This window comes from Bos grunniens, chromosome 7 (genome assembly GCF_055505025.1).
Source record: "Bos grunniens cultivar Pamir isolate PY7600 chromosome 7, Bosgru_T2T1.0, whole genome shotgun sequence".
NCBI lineage: Eukaryota > Metazoa > Chordata > Mammalia > Artiodactyla > Bovidae > Bos > Bos grunniens.
Window position 1 is genome coordinate 4,874,608 of NC_141171.1, and position 23,663 is coordinate 4,898,270.

Genomic DNA, 23,663 nt, shown 5'->3' on the forward strand with positions numbered 1-23,663 from the left:
GGTGTGGCTGCTGCAAGCCAAAGAAGAAATTTGAGACCAGATACCAAAAACCAAAATCAAGTTACATTTATTGATGGGGCCCACCCCTGCTGTCCAGGGGAAAGGAAGGTTCCCCGAGGAGCGCCCCCCAGGACAAAATAGAAATGACGGGAAGGGCCCAAACAGGAAAGAACATCTCTGAGGTCCTTGTGTGTTTGTTTATATATATATATATATAAAATGAATGAGTCCTTGGCGCGGGGCCTCCCAGCCATCCATGCCTTGACTGGGAGTCCAGTTGCCCGCGGTGTGACCTCAGACCCTCACCCTGCGGACCACCCGAGCCCCTGGACCGTGGCCCCGGGCAGGGGCGCTGGGCAGAAGCCGAGGCCGGCAGTGGGCAAGGGTCTGCGGCCCCATCACACGCTCATGGTCATCCCGGGGGAGTACTGCGGAAAGACGAGGGGGTGGCGCGCGGGGGCCGGCTCAGTTCCGGCCTAGGCTGGGACCCGCCCCCCGGGGGGAATGGGGGACAGGGCGGTGTGGACAGGGAAGAGGAAAGGATCAGGTGGCGGTGCGTAGGGGAAGCCACGGGTCCCAGGGCTAGGGGTGGTATGTGGACAGGGTAGTGAGATGGGGCGGGCCGGGGGAAGGGGAGAGGAGGAAGGGAAGGATGCCGCGGCCGCCCCCCCACCTGGCCCGCCGCGGTCACGGTCTTGCTCTGGCCCCCCGGCCGCCCCGCCGGGGTCTGCCCGCCAGGCCCCTCCGGCCCGACGCCGCCGCGGGGGGGGAGTCGACGCAGTCGCTTACGCTTTCGCTCGGGAACGGGTGCAGGAAGGTCCCGGCGGCCGCCATCTCGCCGTCGTCCCGCGGGGTGCCCGGGGTGTTGCTCAGGCCGGCCACGGCGCCGGGGGAGCTCTGGGGGCGGCCGCGGTCAGCGCGAAGACTGGCCGCGCGGCCCCGCCGGGCCTCTGCTTCTCCCACCCGGCCGACCCCGCAGCCCCACCCCCCCCGGAGCGCCGCCCCCTCACCTTCGGCAACCCGTCCAGATCGCCCGAGCCTGTGGACCGACAGACGGCGGACACGCGGCTCAGACGCGCCGGCGCCGGCAAATCCGCTCCCCTCCGCCCACCTCAGACGGCCGCGTCCCCTCCCTCCGCCCAGCCCATTGGGAGGGCCCAGATCGGGGCAGGCATCAGGACTGGCGGCCGGGCCGCCCCACAGTTTAGATGCTGGATCCTCCCCCAGCGCAGCCGGTCACCCAGCAGCCCAGACAAGCAAAGGCGCCTTCAATACCCGGCCAGCACACAGAGGCGGACGGGCTGAAGGAGGCCGCCAGGGGGCGCACGAGGCTCGCGGAGCAGCGGGGCGGGGGCGGGTGTGTGGGTGTCGGTGTCCCTGGACGCCCACTCACCCAGGGATCCGTTTACGTGGTGAGGCTCCATCGCGCTCATGGCGGCCATGGGGCCCTCCGGACCAGGGCCAAGCGGGAACTGCAGGCAGAGAAACAGCCTGGGCCTCGGGCCACCGGCTCTCCGCCCCCCAACCAACCCTCTCCCAAGCCCTACTTACATTAGCCCTGCCGGCGCCCGGCCCGATGGGGTTCATGATGGTGTACATGTTCTCGCTAGAGTTGGTGGAGTCTGAGACAGCATATGAGTGGGCGGGGTGTCAGAGGGGCTTCCCCCACCAAGCACACCCCTCCCTATGCCCCGTTCAGGCTGTCGTACCTCCAGGGCTAGGCATGATGGGGGTTCCAGGGGGCCCGCCTCCTCCTGGGGGTCCCTGCACAGAGGGAGGCACAGACGGTGAGAAAGTCCCCCCTTGTGTCACCCCACAGCCCTTGCGCTCAGGTCCCAGGTGTCCCAGCTTAGGCCCCACTCACCGAGTAGCTGCCGGGGGAGGAGGAGGAGTAGGGGATCTGGGGACAGAGGCAGCTGTGAGCAGTCCGCCCACTCCACCACCCCACCTGCTTTTAATCACCCCACACCCGTCCGGGATACTCACCGAGTTGCCACTGGGGCTGGCCCATGGGCCGCGCACTCCGGGGCCCCTAGAAGAGACAGTGGTGGCCCCGGGTCTAAGCCCGGTGGTACCCTGTCCCCTACCACACTCCCTGACACACCTACTCTGCCCCACGTGCCCTCAGAGCAGCAGATGTTGGCCGGGAAGTAACCAAGCATAGCCTTCAAATTCCAGGCCAGCCTTCAAATCCCAAGCCAGCCATGGCTCACAGATCTTTGAGCCTGAGCTTCCCCACCCAGCAGTGAAGTCAACAGTACCAGGGACTGCCGTGTGGGTCTGCCTCAGTACACCCAGCCCGTGAAGTGGGGTGCTGCCCGTCTGGGCTCGCTCCTATGGGTCCCTGAGGGCCTTACATGTTCATGGTGGGCAACCCAGGGCCAGCAAGAGAGTTGGGTGGGGGCCGCATGCCACCTCCTCCGTAGCTCTGCGAAGGCAAAGGGGCCGTGAGTGCAGGCTTAGCGGGGGCAGCCCCTGAAGCTCCCCAGTCACCTGGGCCAGCCCTTACCTGGGGCCCAACGCTGGTCATGCCCCGGGGAGGCGTCACCCTCTGCATGGGGCCCATGCTCGAGTGCCCTGGGGGCAGAAGGAAAAGCGGGCTCAGGTCTGGACTATTTCCCAGCGTGGACACGCACTGTGATGGCGCGGGGGGTGGGGTGGGTGGGGGGAGGGGGTGGTCCTGGTTCTGGGGTCCTGATTGGCTGGAGCTTCCCTACTTACCCTGAGCTCGCGGGGAGGGCTCCATGGTGCCAGGGAGGAGGGGCTGGGAGCCGGGGAGGCCCACGGGAGGCTGCAGATGGGGAGTGGCAGCACTGAGTGGAGGTGCCCCCACCCCGGCCCAACTCCTGCCCCCCCTCCCCACATCCCTCTCTCACCTGACTCGGCATCCGCAGGGTGGGCCGGGGGCCCCCTGGGAACCGCGGTGACATGAAGGGCTGGAAGAGGTGGGCCGGGGATCAGCACCTCCCCCCACCTGCCCAGCCCTCAAAACTACCCGGTTCCTGCTGCCGCCGGGCCCCCAGCCTTCCTCCAGCACCAGCCAGCATACCTCAGCCCGCGGTGCTTGGGTGTGTGGAGCTCAGCGGTACGCGCCCAGGGGCCCTGGGGAGGGGTGTGCGTGCGCGAAGGGGCGGGGCGTTACAGGTCCTTACCTGAACATGAGGCCCCATCATGGGGGCGTTGGGATTGTGGGGGTAAGGCTGGGAGCCGGGGGGGCCCTAGGAGGACAGAACCAGGCGGGTTGGGAGGAGCGAGGTCACGCGAAGTTCCACGGTTTCCTGTGGCTCTGCTGAGCCTGGGAGGGCAAGGGCGGGGACGCCGTGGAGGCAGGAGAAGGGGCCAGCTAGCCCCCTCTACGGGACCCTAAAGGTAGGGTTATGGGCAGGACCCCTGGCTCAGAGAGCCAGGCTTTGTGGCCCTAAGCACCCTGACACAGAAGCAGTCCTAGCGCAGAGCCCCCGCCCTCCTTGGCACTGGGGCCCAGGCAGCTCCGCCCCTCTCTCTGGCCCTACCACGGACCGCACAGTACATACCCACCCTGTCACTGCCCACCCAGGGAGACAGGGGTGCCAGCCCTGGCTGTACCTGGAAGAAGCCGGGTGCCATGGGGCCTGATGCCATTGCATCACTGGGGGCCATGCTCCCCATCACCGGGCTTGGGGCCGCTGCAGCACTCTGCAGGAGCGGGAGAGATGGCAAGACCCAAGTCAGGTCCCTTTCTGAACCAGTTTCTTCTCTTCTCCCCAGATAGCCAGCCCCACAGAACAAGGAACCCAAGCCATCTAACTACTCAAGCATGGAAGGAGGGGGGCTAACACTGAAGAGTCCTTGTTCCCCCCCAGGCTTAGCAGCCCCATATGCTGAGTGGCTCTAAGCAAGGGCTCTGCCTCTGTGCTGCACTCATGACCTGCAGGTGATCAGGGCCCCGACCTGCTGAGACCCCAGACTAGGGAGGAGGCCAGGGACCCCAGCCCCCCGAGAGTCTCCACCCTGAGGATTCTAGGGGTCTGAAAATGCCGTCTGCCGAGAACTCCAGTGTGTGCTTCATCCTTCTAGCACAGGCTTGTTCTTTTGGTCTGAATCCAACTTCAGATGGGTGGGGGCACAGTCCCCCACTTCCAGCCCATCTCAACCAGCCCTGAATCCTTCTGGCTGGCAAGGCAGCTTAGCTGGGCCCCCAAGACCCCTCAAATCAACAACAAAAATCAATAGGCAGCTTGGAAATGAACCTCCCTCCCAGGGGGTTCCTTCTTAGAGCAACTGTACAGACCACTCCCCTCCTCCTCCAGGAAGGAGGGAGAAGGAAGAGCAGCACTCCACAGTGCCTCTCTAGGCCCCACCACCACCACCCATCTCTCTTCAGATGGAGGAGGGGACAAGACTGGGAGCCTGAGAAGGGAGTTCTCCTGTCTGCCAAGGGTGGGGATGCTGGTGGCAGGCCCAGAGTTGGCAGGGGGACAGGCTGACAGGCCACTTCCTCTGGCTGGTTCCAAGTCCCAGGCTTGCCTGCCTTTGGGGCCCACAGAGCAGGGGGAGGGGGCAGAAAGAGGCCTAGTCTTCAGGGCAGAGGAGATCCATCAAAGGACAGGGAAGGGGGAGGACGCTGCAGGCACTCAAGAGCGCTTCTCCTGAGGCCCCTTGACGCGTGTCTCTCCCTGGCCGGAGGGAAACAGCTCTGGGCCCTGCGTCTGTCTACCCTCCCCAGCCCACAGGGAGGGCAGCCGCACCACCCCCCACCCCCGCCCCCTTCTGAGCCGCGGCAGGCGGCGCCAGAGCATTTCCTGGTCGGGGAAGGTGGCTGGCGGTGCGGGTGGCTGGCTTTCCAGACCTTGAGGTGTGGGGGTGGGGAAAAGATGGGGCTCCCCAAGTCTAGGCCTTGAAGGGTTAATCCGGGTGGGACGGGTCGGGCCCACTCTTCCCGGTGGGTGACCTGAACTGGACCCCCCACGTCAATCATCCACCCGGAGGCACCAGCCGGGCCCGCGTTGCCATGACGACAGGCTGGGCGCGCTACCGTTTCCTGGAGACGCCGAGGTCGGCCCCCAGCCCAGAGGCGCTAACTGAGCCCCCTCAGAAGCTGGGGGGTGGGAGGGAGGAGGGAGCCCCGACTGCGAGGGGGAGGCGGCAGGACGCCCCTCACCCCACCGCCACTAAGTGCGGAGGTGGGGCAGAACATGCAGCCGGCTCCAGTCTGCTGACACAGGGACCCTGTCACCCCGGAGCCGAGCCGCGGCCGGGGCGCCGCCCCCCAACCTTGACGCGCCCTGCTGCCATGGTAACCAGCGTGCTCCCGGAAGCGCGCTCACTCCAGGGAGACCGCGCACTCTTCCCTCCCCGGGGGACGTGAGGGCGGGGACGAGCCCGGGGGCGGAGAGGGAAGGGCGGGCTGCTCAGCCCGGAGGAGGAACAGAGCCCCAGGGACCCCGCAGAGGCACAGGGAGGAGTGGGGTGCACTGGGGCGAGGGAGTCGGACCCACGCCGAGTCACACGAGCACACAGCTCCAGACACGTCTGTTACCCCCGTTCTGGCCGGACCACGACAAGACCAGTGGAACCTGACAGGGGTCAACAGCAGTGACCGCCCCTCCCGTAAATGCGCATACAGAGTGCCCGGGGCGTCTTCGGGGACACGGTGAACCCCGGCCTTTTCGGACTGCACCTTGGCCCTCCTGTCCTGGGGGGGCCCTCTGTCGGGAGGCGGTGCCTGGTGTGGGACTCCCGCTAACTGCAGAGAGGGAGGGTGGAGGAAGGGTGGAGGGGGCACAGCGGAGCGGAGGGCTAAGGACGTGAACGCGCCGGCTGCAGGGGGAGGAGGGAAGGAGGAGGGGGGAAGGAGGAGGGGGGAGGACAAGGGGGATGTCTCCGCGGCGCTGGGTGAGCAAGCCCCACAGACCAGGAGGAAGAGGGTAAAGGCAGGGGGCGGCCAACGCCTCCCACGTGACCACACGGTGCCGCCGGCCCCCTCTTGTTACCCAGCCTCTGCTCTGGACGACACTGAATTCAACTTGCACCGAAACCCGAGGCCGAAGAGGTGAAGAGAGCAGCCCCATTCGCCGAGCAAGGCTGGGAGGTCTGCCAAGCTAGGCCTCTCTAGCGCCAGGGTGCACCCCTGCCTGGGCCCCCACCTCAGAAGGCTAGCGGGGAGGGGGCCAGCTGTGGGGGACGGCCAGCCCCACCCTGCACACAAAGAGGCAGGGAGGCAGAAACTGGGGTTCTGTCTATCGGGTTCCACATGGGGCTCACAGGAGGGGAAGCAAAGGAGGGGCTGGGCTCCGGAGGGTCTCGGGCTTATGGGGACCCGCAGGAGCTGGGTGCAGTGGAGGAGCATAGGACCCCCCACAAAAGCCACAATCTCAGGTCAAACCCCATAGCCCGGCCCACTTGCCCACTGGAGCCCCTCAGAGCACAGGCCCCTGCCCACGCCCACGAGCCCTGGTCCCAGCCCCTGGGGCGGGGACTCACGTAGTCCTGGAAAGCCTTGGCTTCGCTCGAGTGCTCACACGCCTCTCTGCGGTCGGGCGCTGCACAGTACAAGTCCCAGAACACGCTGTGGGCGGCAGGGGGGGGGGAGATGGTTTCCCCATGCGCCCCCGCCCAGCCCCCCTCCAAGGCCCGCCCGCACTGCCTCGCACGCACCACCACCAGGAATGCAGGAAGCCCGGGGGCTCCCCCAGCGTAATGTTCTTCTCCCATCGGATCTGCAGGGGAGAGGAAAGAAGGTGAGGCACTCACTGCCCAGCTCTGCCTGACACCCTCCCCTCCCAAGAGGCAGCGCCAGCCCCGCTTGGGGGCACAGGGAACAGTGGGGCAGGAAAGCTGGGGGCCAGAGCCGGGGAGCCACAAGGAGGGCAGCTTGGTGAGGAGCCCAGTGGAGAAGCGGGAGGCAGATCCTCAGATGGATGGACAGATGCCAGGATGCCCATCTGTGGGCCCAGCCCCAGCCCAGCACTCAGCTTCCAGGGCATGACCTGACCCTACCACCGGAGACCTGATAAAAAATGGGGTAGGGAGGCCCCCAGGGTGTGGGGGCTGAGGAAGGGTCTGGCTGTGGGAGGTCCCTGCCTGGCTGGGCCAGCTTACCTCAGACAGGAAGGTCTGGGCTGACTTCTGGGCACCGACATGTAGCAGGTACTCATACACGTACAACGCCAGCCTGCAGGCGGTCAGGTAGGGGCCAGGTCAGAGGCCTGGGCCAGACTCAGTGCCCCGCCCCAAGGGTCCCTGGGAGGGGCTCTCAGACCAAGTACCTGCGCTTCCAGCCAGCCTCACTCCCTCCCCTTCACTGGTCCCCCGCTGTCCCGCTGTCCCGCTCCCCCACTCCTCAGAAGAGATAGACGGCCTCCATGCCAGTTGCTCAGCCTGACCACCTCCCACATCAACACCCAGCCTGCAGGCCCCTCGTCTAGGCAGCCCTCCTAGGAGTCCCCAGACCCACTTCCAGGTCAAATTCTGTTCTGTTCAACACCCCCTGATGGACCAAGTCCTGGGCCCATCCCACCAATCCCGAGACCTCCGAGCAGCCTTGACCCCAGAGAGGCCCTCTGCTTGGAGAAGGGCTCGTGGGCTCCATTCCAGACTATGCTCTGGGTAGGGCCTCCCAGCAGGCACCCTGGGCCACGTGGCCAGGGCCCAGCGCCTAGTGCATGCCCAGCCTCAGCTGCCGAGAAAAGAGAGGGGCTCTCTGACCCGAGGTCTTCCTCCTCCAGGTCTCCCTGGACCCCTGTCCTTCTCTAGGGTCAGTCTGCACCCACCAGTGGTGGCTATGACACACCCATGCCAGCCCCCTAGGAGGCTCTGGGGCACGGGACGTAGGGCCAACAGTGCCACTCAGCTGTCACAACACCGCCTTGTCCAAACGCCCATGGCGCCCAGCACCCATGGACACAGCAGCTCGGCTACTGCCCCAGCCAACAGCACGGGCCACGCTCCAACCAGCAGCACCACTCGGCCACACAAGGAAGCCAGCCCATCCATGTTGCCTTCCAGGCCTTCCATCCTTGGCCTCCGCCACCCCTCAGTCTGTCTTCCACACCAGCCAGCAGAGGGACAACTCCCCACCCACTGGGCTCACCCAGTCACCCTCTACCGTCCCAGCCCCTTGGGGTGCCCCCAGGGTCCTCCACTGCCCAACCAGGCCCCAGATGGGCTGAGGGAAGTCTGGGTCCGAGACTGGAGGCTCCCCGAGGGCCGGGCTGAGGTTGCTCTGGTGAAAGCTGGAGCCCTTCCAGATGCCTGCCTTCTCAGCTGGCCGCCCTCCCCTGGCTGGCAGCCCCATCTTAAAATAACCTTGCTTTGACTCATGCTCCTGTTTTCTCTCGATTTTCCTAGCCAGGCTGCTCAATCCTCCCATCCCAGCCCCTTCAGCAGACCACCCAGGCCCCGGACCACAGCAAGGTCCTTCTGTCCCAGCCCCCGCCCCATGGCTTCCGCCCTTGTACTGGACCTTCTTCCTTTCTTCATCCATCCATCCCTTCATTCATTCAACACACGTTCACGCAGCGCCTCCCTGAGTAGTGACCACCACAGACTCCTGTCCTCCCAGAGGCTACCAGCTTGCGGGGAGAGATGGAGGAGCAACAATTCAAAGGAGAAGGTAAGCGACCTGGTGGGCTGGAAGGCGGTACATGCTACAGGAGGACGAGGGGGGCTGTTAGGGAGTCAGGGTGGGCAGCTGGCCCAGGGCAAGGTATGTCCGCAGCTCGCACTGTACCCCGAATGTGACAGCCATGGGAAAGACAGAAGCGGGACGCTAAGAGGTAGGATTTGTGGGGTTCACGTAGTTCTGAGTGTGGGCTTCCCCCAAGACTAGCCAAGGTCCCCGCCTTGTCATCACACTCCTCTCAGTAGCTCCTCAAGGCCCAGGCGACCCCAGGTTCCAACATCGCACCCAGCAGTCCTCAGCATCTTCCTTCCTCCGGCCCAGTGATCTTCCTCACCCTTCAGCCTCGGGGCTCATCTGTCCAACTCACTCCCAGAGCCCGCTCCCTTTCTAGAGGCCTCCTGAGCCTTCACCAGTGGTCTGCATCCGCCTGGTTGCATCCGCCCGGTCCAAGCCCATCAGTACAAGAATGAACACAAAAAGCCGATGGGGCCAGAGCAGAGCTGACCAGCTCCAGCCAGCTCACTTCCTCACCTTGCAGGCAAAGACAGAGGCTGTGAGAGGCCCAGCCGACCCCGTCACCTCGGCTGGGCAGTGCAGGGAGCAGGAAAGGCAGGGGCATGAGACACCCAGAGACAGGGAGCAAGACAGGCTGCCCCAGCAGGGAAGCAGGGGGCTGCAGTCTGCTACCCCCAACCCACCCCAAGGGCAGAGGCTCTCCCAGGGCTCTGGAGTCCTCTGAAGAACATGCTGGCTCCCACCAAGGGGTCTACGCCGCCAGCCCACCATGTCTTTCTCCATCGCCTCTCACCCTCCACCCTCAGGGTGGCATGTGACCTAGGACACAGGTCCGGGAACCCACCCCTGCCTGCTCTCCTCCTCTCTCCCTGGGTGGCCTCCCCTCCTGCTCGGATGACTGACTGCTGCAGCTGCCCACAGGCTTGCTCAGAACTCAGTGTCCACTGCCCACTTGGTATCTTAAAGGCCCAGCCCCACCCCAGCTTCTTCTCCTCCCCTTCCCCTCCTGTTCCCCAACCTGGGTGGTCTGAACACACAAGTGTGCAGTACAAGTGTGAAGACCCACCCAGCTATCCCCCAGAGATCACTACGTTTTACCGAATTTAGGGGAAACAACTTGAGGAAAAAGCCCTCTCTCCTCATCCTGAGCCTTCTCCCTGCCTTCCTCCACACACTCTGGGTCCAGGCTGCCACCATCACTTACCTGGACTTCAACAAAGGCTGCTTCCTTCCTTCCCCACCAGCACTCTGCACACAGACCCTCCCCTACGGCCCCCTCCCACATACATACACTGACCACTCACTACTTCTCCACCCCAGGGCCTTTGCATAGGCTGTTTCCCTGCCTGGGGCACTCCAGCTAGAGACCCTCATGGCTCCAATGTCACCTGTAAGAGACGTCATTATCACTTCTAACCCCAGCCCCGCTCCAGTCTCCCCTCGCCCCCCATCATTTTATTTATCTCTGGTTTGACACCGGGCTCTCCGCTTACTGCCTGCAGCCTCCACTGAATGTCGCTTTGGGCGGGCGGGGACTTCATCTCGCTCTTGAGCTTACCTAGCACTGGGCCCTCAGCCATCCAGAGGAATGGACCCTGAAACCCCTGGGGATGTCGGGAAAGCGCTGCAGAAGGTAAGCACCTACTATTCTGATGTTAAGGATTTGGAGTTTTATCCCAAAAGCACAGAGAAGCCAGAGAAGGTTTTCAGTTTTGCTGAAACCTAAAACCTTACATGCTCCGTACTTTTCATTTTCATCTGGATCAAGTCTCAGAGAACTGGGAGCAGTTTTGTTTGCCTGAAGCCTTTGGGGGACCTCCAGAGCCCTCCCCTCTGGGGCGCTTCTGGCTTGGGGGGGGGTCCCTGTCCAGGCTTTGAGCGGGGTTGTGGGAAAGGGCCAGGGCTCTGGGTTCAAATCCCGGTCCCGCCCCAGCCCTGGTCAGCAAATGACCTACAGAATGAAGAGCCCATCCATCGGGGGATCCCCGCTTCAAGAGGGCAGGAGACGGGAGGGAGCAGGGCCTCCCTCCAGAAGGACCAGTGACCTGGAGCATGCGGGGTGCCTGGACTGGGAGTGCTTATGGGGAGAAGTGCCCATGGGCCTCCCTGCAGCTGAACATGGAGTAGGGGCAGAATGGGGTACTGGAGCCTCCTAGACTGAAACTCAGCAATGCCACCTTCATTATCAAGAACTGCCGTAACTGGCCAAGAATTGAGGTAACAGGTGCCCCCTGCTCAGCTCCCCCTCCCCCAGAGCCCCTGGAGGCGTGTGCCGCTGGGGGCTGGGAGCAGCCCTCTACTCAAGGCCTTCGGTCACCCCTGCACCCTCGCCTAATCCGTCACCAGTCCCACCTTCGCCCTTCAGGGACTCTCACCCACACGTTTCCTCCCGCCTCTCCACCACCCACAGGGCCAGGGCTTCAGCTCTCCAGAGGCCCCCTCCTCACCAGCCTTCATGGTATGGCCTTCCCCCCACCCAGCAGCCAAAGGAACGACCCCCACTCATAAACTCCACCCCAGCATTTGCCCCCAGATACTGCCTTCCCAGAAGGCTCCCCTGTGCGGCTGGCTCCGCTCAGCCTTTCTCAAGAACCTCTTCCCAGGAACTCCTCTCCAACAAGGGTGCCCAGGGCCACACCTGGATGCTCAGCTAGGGATGGGACAGACACACGGTCATTCCCTGATCCACTGGGAAGACGGTCGAACTACTTGAGGTGACATGCTCATATCAAAACAAATTCTGGTGGAAAAACACGCAAGATGCCCAGTGACACTGACCACGACTGTCGTTCATGGAACTATTCTAATCCCAGCTGGCAGCGCTCAGAGTGTCCCAGAAGCTAACGTCGTTTAGACGTTGCCCCCCAATTTAGGACAATAGAGCCTCTGGGGCTGGAAGGGGGAAAGGATGCCAAGAGGACATAGGAACCTTCAGCTGTCCCTGTCACCTTCATCTCCTTATTTAAAAAGACCTGAAACCAATGACTAAACGCAGGTGCTCATTCTGGGTGGGAAGTGCTCCGGGGACCTCCCTGTGGGTTGGTGTTCATCATTTACAGAAGGAGAGGCTGTGTCTCCCTGCAGGCAGCCCACTCAGATCCCACCTCCCTCCGGCCCACCCTGCCCTCCCCTCCCCTGTACCCTCCGGACCCTGCAGTTGCCACTGTGTGCCTAGAGCCCCGAGTGCACAGTAAGCGTCCGCTCTCTACCCAGCCTTGGGGTCATTTTGGAGAAGAGATTCTTCCGGCCAGAAGATGCCAGACAGATGACTGTCTTTCTGGCCCCCTCTTATCTAGCTGCACAGTTGTGAGGTTGGGCTCCATTTCCAAGCACCCTTAAGCAGGAGACTTTTTAAAATTGACACCTGTCTTCTGCCCAGGTTGGAAGCAGGAGGTGTCTGACCACCCCACTCCTGGAGATCCTGGCACATCTCCAGCCATCCTTGTACCCTGGCTGGGGTCTGGGGGCTACCACTCTCCCGGTGGGAATGGTCTGCTTGTTCAGACATGTGCTGGGCTGAGTCTTGGGGTGTAGTGAAAGGCAGATGCTGGCCGAGAAGAAGCCCACATCCTAGCTAAGAGGTAGGTGAGTTACTCCACAAGCTGGTAGGGGGATCTGGTGCTGTGCGATTAAGAAAGTGAAGTGGAAAAGTGGGTGGTAGTGAGGTGTGGGAGGGATCAGCTATGTGGAAGGTCTAGAGGAAGAGCCGTTTACTAAGGGCACAGCAAGCACAAAGGCGCTGGGGTGAGGCCGGGCCAAAGAGCTGGGGCTGGTACCCAGGGTGGGGGCGTGCCATGTGGGCTGGAGGGGTTTGTGTTTTAAAGTACGCTCCAGCTCCTTTGTGGAGTGGGGCTTCTTGGGGGTCTGCCCGGGGGGCGGGGTGGTGGAGGGCCAGGAAACCTGGGGGAGGCAGGCACAGTTATCTGGAACAGAGCTGATTGTGGCAGCTTAGGGGACGGCCGTGGAGATAAGAGAAGGGAAGAGACAGGTTTGTACCATATGTAAAATAGACAGCCAATGGAAATTTGCTGTGTGACTCAGGGAACTCAAACTGGGCTCTGTATCAACCTAGAGGGGTGGGATGGGGTGGGAGGTGGGAAGGAGGTTCAAGAGGAGGGGATATACGTATACCTATGGCTACTTCATGTTGATGTATGACAAATCAAACCAATATTATAAAGTAATTATTCTTCAATTAAAAATAAATCAATTAAAAAAAAAAAAAAAGAAACAGGTTTGAGCTGGGGAGGAGGGCTTTGGAGTTGAGTTTCAACCCCACTGGACAACCCAGGGGAGATTCTGCTTCTTTGAATCCAGCCTCAGTTCTTGGCCAGGGAGGGAAGAGGGGGTTATCTGAGTTCTTGGTCCCCCTCCCCATCATTTTTGGCCCGAGCTACCCTACACTCAGCCATTTCTTGTCAGGAGGGTCCAGCAGAAGTGCTGGCTTGGAGACAAGGTTTTCTGCTGCAAAAAAAGTTAGGAAGACAGCAGATGGTGGCATCTGCTTCACTGACGGGGATGCTGGGCTCTAGACAGGAAGGACCCCATGGAAAACTCAAGTTCAGGGGCACAGGAGAGCTCTTTGAAGCGTGGGGCTGATACACTAGGGAGGCAGACTGGGGGCTCTGAGCCCGGTTCCATCTCCCATTTGAAATGCGGACAGCCTTGCAGGATTCTCACCAGGGCTTGGGGAGAGGCTGCAGGTGGAGCACCTCTCACACACAGGCCACCAGCAACTCAGCCACTTCCATCTCTGGCCTTCGTTTCCTCCTCTGTGTAATGGGGTGAAGGGGGTTCTACTGCTCAGGTCCTTAACTCTCCAGGCCTGTTCTTTTCTCTCTGATTTCACCTTCCTGCCTCCTCCTGCCGTTCTTCTCCTTCCTCTCTGGCCCCTGTCCTGAGCCCCCTCTGGCTCCCCGTCCCAGAACGATGTCTGGGCCAGCCTGTCCTAGCAATGGACTTAACGTCTGCTGGGTGCACAGATGGTGGGTCCCTGCCCTTGGGGGTTCACAGCACACAGTGGTGACTGCAGGATCCAAGGAATACAGGGGAGGGAAGGCAGGGTGGGCGAGGGGGAGGTAGGGTCTGAGTAGGCTGCCTACAGGAAGACACAGCCTCTCCTGTAAATGAAGAAGGCTCCAGCTTACAGGGAGGCCCCAAGAGCACCTCCCACCAAGACCTAACTAGTGCTTGCATTGGGTCATTAGTTTCAGATCTTTAGATAAGGAGATGAGGGCTTCCCTGGTGGTTCAGTGGTTAAGAATCCACCTTGCAATGCAAGAGACACCGGTCTGATCCCTAGTCTGGGAAGATCCCACATGCTGTGGAGCAATAATCGGTGCACCGCAATGACTGAGCCAGCACTCTCGAGCCCAAAAGCCCCAACTACTGAGCCTTCAAGCTTTGCTTGTCCTCAGCCAAGAGAGAAACGGTTGCCGAACTGTAAGAGATGAAAAGCCTGCATACTGCAATAAAGAGTAGCCCCTGCTTTCCACAACTAGAGAAAGACCCACCACAGCTGAAAGATAAAATAAGTAAATAAAGCTTTAAATAAGGGGATGAAGGTGACAGGGACAGCTGAAGGTCCCAGTGGGGGCGGGAAAGGGTCCCAATGTCAGCCCAGGCAGGAAACACAGGACAGGAGAGGGCCCGTGTTTAGGGTCCCTTTTCACTGCCCAGACTTTCAAATCCTCACTCTTGCTCTGTCCCTTGAAGAGTCATTATGGGACCTCTCCCTGAGAACCCAGTCTCCTAATATCTCCAGCAACTGGTTTCCCACACTAGGTGGCTTGACTTCTACGATCCTGCAAATCGGCCCTCGCAAGCCTTCCGTTTTCCCTGGCACTATAACAATATCACAAACCACCATTGGGCGCCCTTGCTGTGATAGTCACAGGTCCTAGCACTTTTCAAAAGCTCCCTAAACCTAAGAAATGGAACTGTTATTATGTCTGCATTTCTCAGGATAAAGAGTGAGCTTAGGAGGCTGTAATCCCTCACCCAAAGTCACACCACAGGTAAGTGGCAGTGCCAGGAGGCAGGCGCAGCAGCTCAGCTACCACCCCACTCCAAGAAGCTCGAGCGCCCCCAGCCCCTCATCGCAGAGTCTGGGAGTTAGGTTCCTGTCCCTCTAACAGCCAGAAAGCATCTGCCACCCAAAGCCCAGCGCCATGCCCAGAACAAGTGGGCGCCCCAAGACCGTGAGCCCTGCGGCTTCCCTAAGGGCCCCACCCAGCTGCCCCAGGCCCCGCCGGACAGGTGTCTTGTGGGGGTGGGCCCGCCGCCCCTCAAGCTTTCACCAAGGAGCGGAGTAGGGGGCGGGCAGCAGAGTGGCCAGTATCGCCTGCCCGGGAAACTTCCCCCAGAGGATGGGGGAAGTGGCACGAATCGCGAGCGCGCACACCGGTGGCAACCTCGCACACCCAAGTCTCGACGTCGGGGAGGTCTCGCGACCCTTTAGTACCCCTCGGATCTCGCGCGCCCCCGCAAATCTCGCACCCCTCGGGTCTCCTGCACCCCTTCTACTCTCACGACCTCTCGGATCTCGCGTGTCCCCTCAAATCTCGCGACCCCGTAAAGCTCTCATGCCTCTCGGTTGTACCGCGCTCTCACTTAGCTCGCGACTCCCCGAGCCCCTCCGGTCTGGCGCACCCCCACAAACCTCGCTCGGACCCGCACCCACGTGCCCCACGCGATGCCCGCCCGCATTGGGGCCCACGGAAGCGGCGCGGTCGCCGAGCCCCGCCCCCGGCTCCCGACCCACCGACTCACTTCTCTCGTGCCTGGCTGTCGGAGGGCACGGCCGAGCCCTTGCCCCCCTTGGCGTACATGCTGCTCCGCACTGCCGCCGCCGCCGCCGCCGGGGCCCCACACCTGTCAGGCGGCGCCGCGGGCCGCGCTCCCTGTCGCCATAGCTACCCCGCGCCCCGGGCCTCACCGCCCTGAGCCCCGTGCGGGCATCGCGGGCATTGTCCGCGCGGGGGAGCTCCAGACGGCGGCGGCGGCAGCTCCAGCTTTGGCTCCGGCCGCGGGTTTTATTTTCTTCCTCTCTTCCCTCAGCGCGGGCTGTTCCGGGAAGCGCGCGCCCCCTCCTCCTGCCGCGCGCGCCCCCGCCCGCCACCACCCCGTCGCCCGCGGGCGCCGCTCTTAAAAGGGCGATGGCGGGAGCGCGGGTGGGTCCCGCTGCCGGGACCGTGGGCCGGGCGCGCACGCGCACTGGCCGCCGCGGGGGGAAGGGGCGCGGGGCTACACACTCTGAGGGCGCGAGTAGGGACTGCCACTCGAGGACGAACAACAGGACACAGCTGATAGCTGCTACACACGCAGCGTCCAGATAAGCCCAAATTGCACACAGGAACACAGCCACACACTTAGCTGCGGCTACACTCGCCGAACACAGGACTCGTGAGTCCGTATGGCTGCTGGAGCAACTACCGATAGCCCCATAAAGCTACAGGCAGTCACATTGGGTGTATCGCCCCCGCAGAGCTACCCACACCCAGCACGGGAGGGAACTGCCATACACATAGCCCGCCTTCGGGACACACTGTCATTCACGTAGGTATACACAGCTCAAAGAGTGGCTGTTACAAAACACTGCAACACACTCCACACTCACATAGGTACTGAGCCACACGGAGACACGCATAGGCACCGCTATGCTACAGCTTCCAACAGCTGTGCAAAGAATCCACGCAGCTACCCTGGGGCACACCGTCGCAGCCTCCTGAGGGCTTCACACAGGGACCTGGGGTCTCACCGAGCCAGAGATGACGCAGTCACGTGCAACACACAGTCACACAACACAGATACACGCAACACAGACACCACACGGACAAGACGCTCCTGGGGTATCCAGGCCACCTCCTGGGAACTACCCCGCACTGCCTCACAGTCACACCTGTTGTCAGTAGCAGTGCTGGGTGACTTGACTGGGGCACTTTCGCTGGCTCCACCTCTCAGCCTGTGCCCGCTGTGAATATTCAACCTTAATAGCACCTCTGCAGGAGTCGGGGTGCAGGCAGTAGGCATCCCATTCTCCCTCCTAGGACCTCTCTTCTCTCCCCTGGGGGAGTGCAGAGGAGGTGGAGGCCGACACCCGCAGGACAGGGGCGCCTGGGGTTGGGGGGTGGAGACCTGTGTGCCAGGGTACCCGTGCGCAGTGTGCGCTGGACCTGCTTGCGCTGGGTGGGGGCTCCGTCCAGCTGTGACTGTGGTCTAGATGCTTCTGTGAATGTTTGCCGTGGAGATTCTTTTTCCTTGCTTTGTACAGCCGCGAGTGTGTGTGTAAACACGCGGTTCCTCTGAGTGCACGTGTTCGTCTTTGTGCATGGGGGGTTGGCGGGGACCCAGTCGCTGTCCGGGCAGTTGTTCCTAGCTCTGCGACGGTGGCTGTGTGCGCGGCGGTCATGTGCTGACCGAGTGATGCCTCGTTAGGTTTTGTACACAAGTGTGTGTGCCTCCGCGAGTGGGTGGATTGCTTGCCCCCTGGGACCTGTGTTGTGTGTGGTTGTACGCTCAGATTTCCTGTGTCGTGTGCGTCTTGATCGAAGCTCCTCAGCCGCTGCCGGCCGACCCCCTAATAAGCTTCCCTCTTAGTACCCCTCCCCTCCAGTGGCCTTCCCCCGACCCAGGCCTTCTGGTGGGCGGGAGTCTGGAGCCGCTGGGGTTCCAAACAGGCGAAGAGGAAGGGAAGGGCTAGGCCGGCTCCAGCCCCGCCTCCATCCCGAGGGGCCCAGGCCTGGGGTTGGGGGTGGGGGACGCCAGCCCTTCCCACTTCCTGTCCAGCCGGTCGTCCCCTCCCCCAACTTCCTCTCCCGCGGGCCTCCCGGCCCCCGGCAGGCGCGGAGGAGGGGCCCGCGCTGCGCGCTAATGGGGGCGCGGCCCGCCCGCTTCCGTCACACGGTGAGCTGGCGACTGTTCAATGTCCCGGGGGCCACCGATGGACGTTGGCATCAAGGACACCCTTGTCGTAATACCGGTTCCCATTACTGCTTTCCAGCACCTACTCGCAGCCAGGCACACAGAGGGTGTGACTCACCCAAGTCACACAGTGTATTGGTGACATCTGTGACTCCCAGGTCCCCCAGACTCTCCAGTCGCTACCCTGGACGCCCCCATTTATCTGTTAAAGCTCGGTGGCTCTCCAGAATTCTGTGTGCCCTGGGCAGGTCCCTGGCCTGCTCTGATCTGCGGTTCCTTGAGTCGATGTGAGTCTTTCTTCTCCTCACAAACATTGAGCGCCTGCTGAATGCTGACTCTGTGGAGCCAATCGGGACACACTGCTACAGCTTGTGGAGCACAGGCTTCTGGCGAACAGGAGGATAATTTCAGAGAGTGCCACGTGCTGAGCAGAGGGAAGGGACCCCGGTGAAGAGGACGGGGCGACCGCTGAGGCAGAAGGCGGCGGGAGGGAGAGAGGCTGGGAGGCGGAGGCGCCCGCGGCCGGGCTAGCTGCGGAGGGGGGAGGCGCGGCGGGCGGGAGAGACTAGCACGGTTCTCATGGCAACGGGGACGGATCTGCAAAACAGCCTCGGCGCCGGCGGAAAAGTCCGAGAAGAGCAAGATCTGAGTCCCAAGCGGCATCCGGGAAGCTGAGCCGAGCGCCTCAAGAACCGGATCGCACGCCTTGCAAACGCAGAACCCGTAGAAACCCCCCACCCCCATCCCGCACCCTTGCAAGGGAGGGGCATGAGGAGAAAAGGATTTTTTTTTTTTTTTAAACAGGGGGAGGGTGGATCTGAGAGATCTGGAGGAAGAATATTCGGATTGCAGTGGCGGCAAGTGCAAAGGCCCTGAGGCGGGCACACGGTTTAAGTGCTGGAGGCAGAGCGAGGAGGGCAGCGTGACGAACCGGCAAGAAAGGAGCAGAGGAGCCGGGCCATTCCCGGTGGGGACGGATTGGGCTTTGTTTTGAAGGGAATTGGGAGGTCGCAAGGGGCGGGGTCTACATCAGGATTTTAAGAAGTTCCAAGGGGCTGGCGGGTGGGTAGGGATGGCGTTGAGGAGGCAGGGAGGTTGTTTCAGGAAGAGGCCCAGGTAAACAGAGCCGACGAGGGAATTGGTTTAGGAGCGGGAGTGGGGGCTGGAGGGACGGTAAGCGAGGAGAGCTAAGGGTCAAGGCTGGGTCCCAGACCTGCGGCCCCTTTGCCGGCTCCCCGTCGCCCCCGTGTGGCTGCGCGGGGACTGCAGCCCTTAGCCCGGTCTCTGACTCGTGGTACCACTGACTCCCCCAAACCCCAGGCCCGCGAGGTCGTGGTCGTTGTCCGCGGGAGCTCGGAGTCGGCTCCGCTGGTACGGCAGGGAGCTTGCCCGGAGGAGGAGCCATCCGTCCCCTCACTTCCTCCCCTCCGGCCCTTGCATTCTGCAGACCCTACTTCACAGGCCCACCTCCTGGCCTTTGCACTAGCCCTTCCTGCCGCCTGCAGCGCGCTTTCTCTGGTTACTAGCCTGGTCAGTTCTGGTCTCCTCCTTCGGCCTTTGGCCGCAGTATTCCTTCTTTTCCCCACCCCCACTTCTCTTCCTCCTCTCTCTCTCTTCCCTCTTCCCCTCCCCTTCTTCTCCTCCTCCGGCTCTCCCTCCCCTTTCCTCCTCGCCTTCCCTGGCCATCTCCTCCAGATTACTGGTTCTGCACTAGCCTTGGTTGGATTTGTCGCTGTTGTGATAAAATAATGCCTAAGTCATCTGTTGGCAGCCCTCGCCTCCCTCTGAATCTGCCCTCCCTGCAGACACAGCGGCAGGGGTTCATGAATATGTTGCTTGCGTCGTTGGGAAGGCTAGTTTGGGTTTTCCCGTTGGTGGGTTTCCTTTCCACAGGAGGTGGGTGCAGCCCGTTAACGGGATGGGATAGGGGTTCAGGTAGGGTCCAGGATCCGAACCCGAGACCCTTTCAGCCCCTCCCCAGCCGAGCGTGGGAGGCGGCCACAGCTGGGAGCAGGGTCTGCGCCATGAGACGTTTCCTCTTAGAAACTGTAATTATGGGTAATTATCTAACTGCAACACAAAAATTAAAACCCAAACAACATCGGGAGGGAAGAAGCCATAGCAGCTGGTGAGCACCGGGGCAGGCTGAGCGGCGGGTTCTGGCCTAGACCCGGGGGGTGGGGGGAGGAGCGAGCACGGGGGAGGGGGGAGGGAGGTGCGAAGGGACACAGGGTGGAGGGTCGCTGAGACAGGCTGAACTCTGGAGAGCCAGCAAGTCCTTGTAGTCTCGGGTTATACCCCAAATCGATCACCTGGAGGCGGAACTCCCCGGATGGAGGGTCTCCACCTAGGGTTGGAAATCTGGCGGTGTCGGGCCAGCTGGAGCCGATTGAAGTTCAGCCCCCAGGCTCTCGGTGTCTTGAGAAACTCCAGGCGAGAGGAGGGACACTGCGGGACCGAGTGGACGCGCCTCAGTCTGACCTACAGACCGCCCCTCCCCCGCCACACCCTGTTCATCTTCCACAAAGCTTAATCTGAGCCAGTACACAGACTGCCCTGCTTCCAGCACTTTCCTTGGCTCCGCAACCCACAAATCAAGACCCCGCCCCTCCGCTCTGCCCTTTCCAGAGTCAGACTAATCAGTAGGAATTGGTGCACCCAGCTCTGATAATCCCGTAAATCCTTCCAGCAGCCTCAGGAGAGAGGCAGCCCTTTGTTTTCCCTCCCCAGGTTACAGAATGGGAAGACTGAGGCTCAGAAAAGCATAGGCAGATACACGGGACGCCCAGAGGCAGCACCTCACTGGCTGGAGCGCCCTCAGCTCCCCGTCCGGATCTAGAACACTCTGGGAAATTGGAGGCATTTTGTGGAGATCTCAAGAGCAAGGAAGGGAGGAATCGGGGAGGGAGAAACCTATAGCAGCTGCAGAGAAAGTTCTGCGGGTAAAACTGAAGCTCAGAGCCAGGAAGCAACTTGCCCGGGACACACAGTAGAGAGTGGAGGCACTGGGTCCCAGTTTGGCGTCCCCTGGCAACGCCCCTCCGTCACCTCCTCTTTGAAGCTCCCCCTCTTTTCCTGTGGTGGAGGCGTTTCCATGGCAACCCAAAGGCCCAGGATTCCCAGGCAATACAGGGAGAATGCTGGGGACGCTGGGCTCTAGACAGGAAGGACCCTGCGGAAGACTCAGGTTCGGTGCACGGGGCTGATACACTAGAGAGGCTTTTCTTCCCTTTTGAGGGGCTTCCCTGGTGGCTCAGCTGGTAGAGAATCCGCCTGCAATGCGGAGACCGGGGTTCGATCCCTGGGTTGGGAAGATCCCCTGGAGAAGGGAACTCCAGTACTCTGGCCTGGAGAATTCCACGGACTGTACAGTCCATGGGGTGGCAAAGAGTCGGATACGACTGAGTGACTTTCATTGTCACTTCACTTTTCTCTGCTGAATAACAGGAGTAGATGCTTGCTAAGTACCAGAAACTGGTCACTTCTGTTCATACTACTGTTGCAAGCACGCAGCTCATTTTCCCACCCCGAAGCCTCAGCAGGGTTTGTGCCCCCCACCTCCCACACCCTGCCCAGCCCTTCCCCTAGCCGGCCTCTCATCGTCCTTCCGGTCTCAGAGAGGCCCTCCAACCATCTGGGGCACATTGCTGTGTTGGATTTCCCGAAAATCATGGTTTTGCGCGTTGATTGCCCATGTCCCCAGTAGTCCATGAGTTCTAGGAGGGCAGAGAATTCGATGATTTTGTTCAGTGCTGTGTCCCTAGAACAAGTCTTGGCATACAGGAGGTGTTTGATAAATACCTGTTGCTGAACCAGTGAGTTAAAAATTACCAGTGTCCCCTCTGCCGGGAGTGGGAGCAACACAGATCGTCACCAAAGGGCGACCTAGACCATCGTGACCTCTCCCCCCCCCTTCCCGTTTTGGTCGAGGTGGAGTCTGGGGATCAGAGTGGGAGGGACCAGGACATCCCTGGTGGTACAGTGGATAAGAACCCGCCAGCCCATGCAAGGGACACTGGGGATCCCTGATCTGGGAAGATTCTGCATGTCTCAAGCAAGTAAAGCCCGAGGGCCATAACCACTCTAGAGCCCAGGAGCCACAACTTAATAAGCCTCTGTGCTGTAATTACTGAAGCACCCCCCGCCCCCGCAGGGTCCACATGCTGCTACTACTGAAGCCCATGTGCCTAGAGCCTGTGCTCCGCAACAAGAGAAGCCTATGCACCACAAGGAAGAGTGACTCTTGCGCCCAGCAACTAGAGAAAGACCTGGTGCAGCAAGGAAGACCCAGCAAAGCCAAAAATAAATAAATTTTTAAAAGAAAAAATAAAAAAGTGGGCGGGACCATTTTTTGCCTCTGTCAAGGCCACCCAGATTGCAATCCCGAGAATAGCCACACGGGGGCAGCAGAGACTCGCAAGTTAGATTCTGGGGGACCTGGCAGGCCCCGCCTTAGCGCCCCTTTGGAGTGGCTCTTGAGACCCCAACTTTCAGGCTTGAAACCTAGTCCACCTCTCTTGATCTAGCCCATGCACCCAAGTAGGTTTCCAAATATATATTTACATATTTATGTGCCAAATTAGTTCATGGCATAAATGAAGAAAAAAAGCAACTCTGTTCTTCCATCCCTTCAAAAAAAAAAGTTCCCATTTTGAGCTCTTCTCTGCGCATCTTTTGTTTTTTTCTCGAGAGGCCTTTGATTAACTCTCTTCAAAACTGCAAACCTCCCTGTCTTGCTCTCTGAATCTCTCAAATTCTGCTTAACTTTTCCTCTCCAGGACTATTATTTCCTAACCTCTTTGAAATTTACTAATTTACAGTTCATCGCGTCTTCCCCACCCACCCCCGAATGTCAGCTTTCCAAGGGCGGAAGTTTTGCTGCATCCAGGGGACGCTCAGTAATATTTTTGGAACGAACTAAGAAATCTTACTCAACTGTAAGAAACAGATAAAACCTAGCAGATAAAGCTAAATAACCTTCTTAACCCCTCTCCACGCCCCCCCCCCCTCCCCCGCAGGCAGTCACTGCCACGAAGTCAAGTCTAAACCCGCACATCCAGGAGCAACTGATTACCATCCTGTGCCATACAGTGGCTCTGCACTCTTCCAGGTAGATTCAGACAAATGAACTTGTCTGAGCACAGTGCAGGCTAATAGTCAACCACACGATTTGGGGGCTGACTCTCAGTTGCTGTAGAGCTTTGGGCAAGCTACTCAAACACGCTGTGGCTCAGTTTCCCCATCTGTAAAATTTTCGTGGGGGGAGGGTGGATAATGACGCTTCCTGCCTCAAGGAGATCATGTGAAGATGACATCATTTCATGGTACTTAAATAGCCAGTGCTTGGCTGCTGCAATTTATAATTCTTAGAATGTTTTAAAAATATGACTGCTTATAGTATTCCTTTATACTCCTCCACCTATTTTTTCTTTTTTTCAATTTTTAAGTATTTATTTGACTACAGTTGGGTCTTTGTTGCAGCACGTGGTTCCCTGACCAGGGACTGAACCTTGGACCTCCTGCTTTGGGAGCGAGAAGCTTTAGTTACTGGACCAGCGGGGAAGTCCCAGTCGTCCACCTATCTTAATTTGGGGTCCCTGGCAGGAGGAAAAGGGGACGACAGAGGATGAGATGGCTGGATAGCATCACCGACTCAATGGACGTGAGTTTGAGTGAACTCCGGGAGTTGGTGATGGACAGGGAGACCTGCGTGCTGCGATTCATGGGGTTGCAAAGAGTCGGACACGACTGAGCGACTGAACTGACTGACTGACGGAGAAGTAGGCCAACGGAGTAGTTGGCCACCCCACTCCAGTACTCTTGCCTGGAAAATCCCATGGATGGAGGAGCCTGGTGGGCTGCAGTCCATGGGGTTGCTAAAAGTCGGACACGACTGAGTGACTTCACTTTCACTTTTCACTTTCATGCATTGGAGAAGGATATGGCATCCCACTCCAGTGTTCTTGCCTGGAGAATCCCAGGGACGGGGGAGCCTGGTGGGCTGCCGTCTATGGGGTCGCACAGAGTCGGACACGACTGAAGCGACTTAGCAGCAGCAGCCGCAGTAGGCGAAAGATCGGAATTAAACAGAAGAATTATTTGGAAAGAAGTCCTGGTCCAAGTG

The 23,663-nt window shown here is 60.5% G+C and overlaps 1 protein-coding gene and 1 long non-coding RNA gene across 25 annotated transcripts; one reads left to right on the forward strand and one right to left on the reverse strand.

The window, feature by feature from the left end:
* Positions 1-41: 41 nt before the first annotated feature.
* Positions 42-19,974, reverse strand: SSBP4 (single stranded DNA binding protein 4). Of its 20 annotated transcripts, none has more exons than XM_086408382.1 (18): positions 15,389-15,759; positions 7,081-7,153; positions 6,637-6,698; positions 6,463-6,521; positions 3,586-3,675; positions 3,153-3,218; positions 2,877-2,936; positions 2,722-2,791; positions 2,510-2,577; positions 2,358-2,428; positions 1,987-2,032; positions 1,865-1,900; positions 1,710-1,764; positions 1,552-1,622; positions 1,394-1,472; positions 1,011-1,039; positions 790-897; positions 42-428 (listed from the first exon to the last, which is right to left on the reverse strand). In XM_086408382.1, the coding sequence occupies exons 2-18, from the start codon at positions 7,134-7,136 to the stop codon at positions 399-401; spliced, it is 1,056 nt and encodes a 351-aa protein (XP_086264508.1). In that variant the 5' UTR covers positions 7,137-7,153; positions 15,389-15,759; the 3' UTR covers positions 42-398. The 20 variants fall into 20 exon arrangements, 16 of the variants coding, with proteins under 16 accessions (XP_086264508.1, XP_086264501.1, XP_086264504.1 ...); XM_086408375.1 differs by having other exon boundaries at positions 6,463-6,547; positions 15,389-15,739; XR_015166461.1 differs by lacking the exon at positions 15,389-15,759 and having other exon boundaries at positions 3,153-3,295; positions 6,463-6,547.
* Positions 5,305-21,873, forward strand: LOC147368091 (uncharacterized). Of its 5 annotated transcripts, none has more exons than XR_015166468.1 (4): positions 5,305-6,031; positions 8,329-8,593; positions 10,120-10,250; positions 21,693-21,873. It is a non-coding gene; the product is annotated as an uncharacterized LOC147368091 (long non-coding RNA). The 5 variants fall into 5 exon arrangements; XR_015166470.1 differs by lacking the exon at positions 5,305-6,031 and adding an exon at positions 6,499-6,719 and having other exon boundaries at positions 8,500-8,593; XR_015166467.1 differs by lacking the exon at positions 5,305-6,031 and adding an exon at positions 6,505-6,719.
* The last annotated feature ends 1,790 nt before the right edge of the window (positions 21,874-23,663 follow it).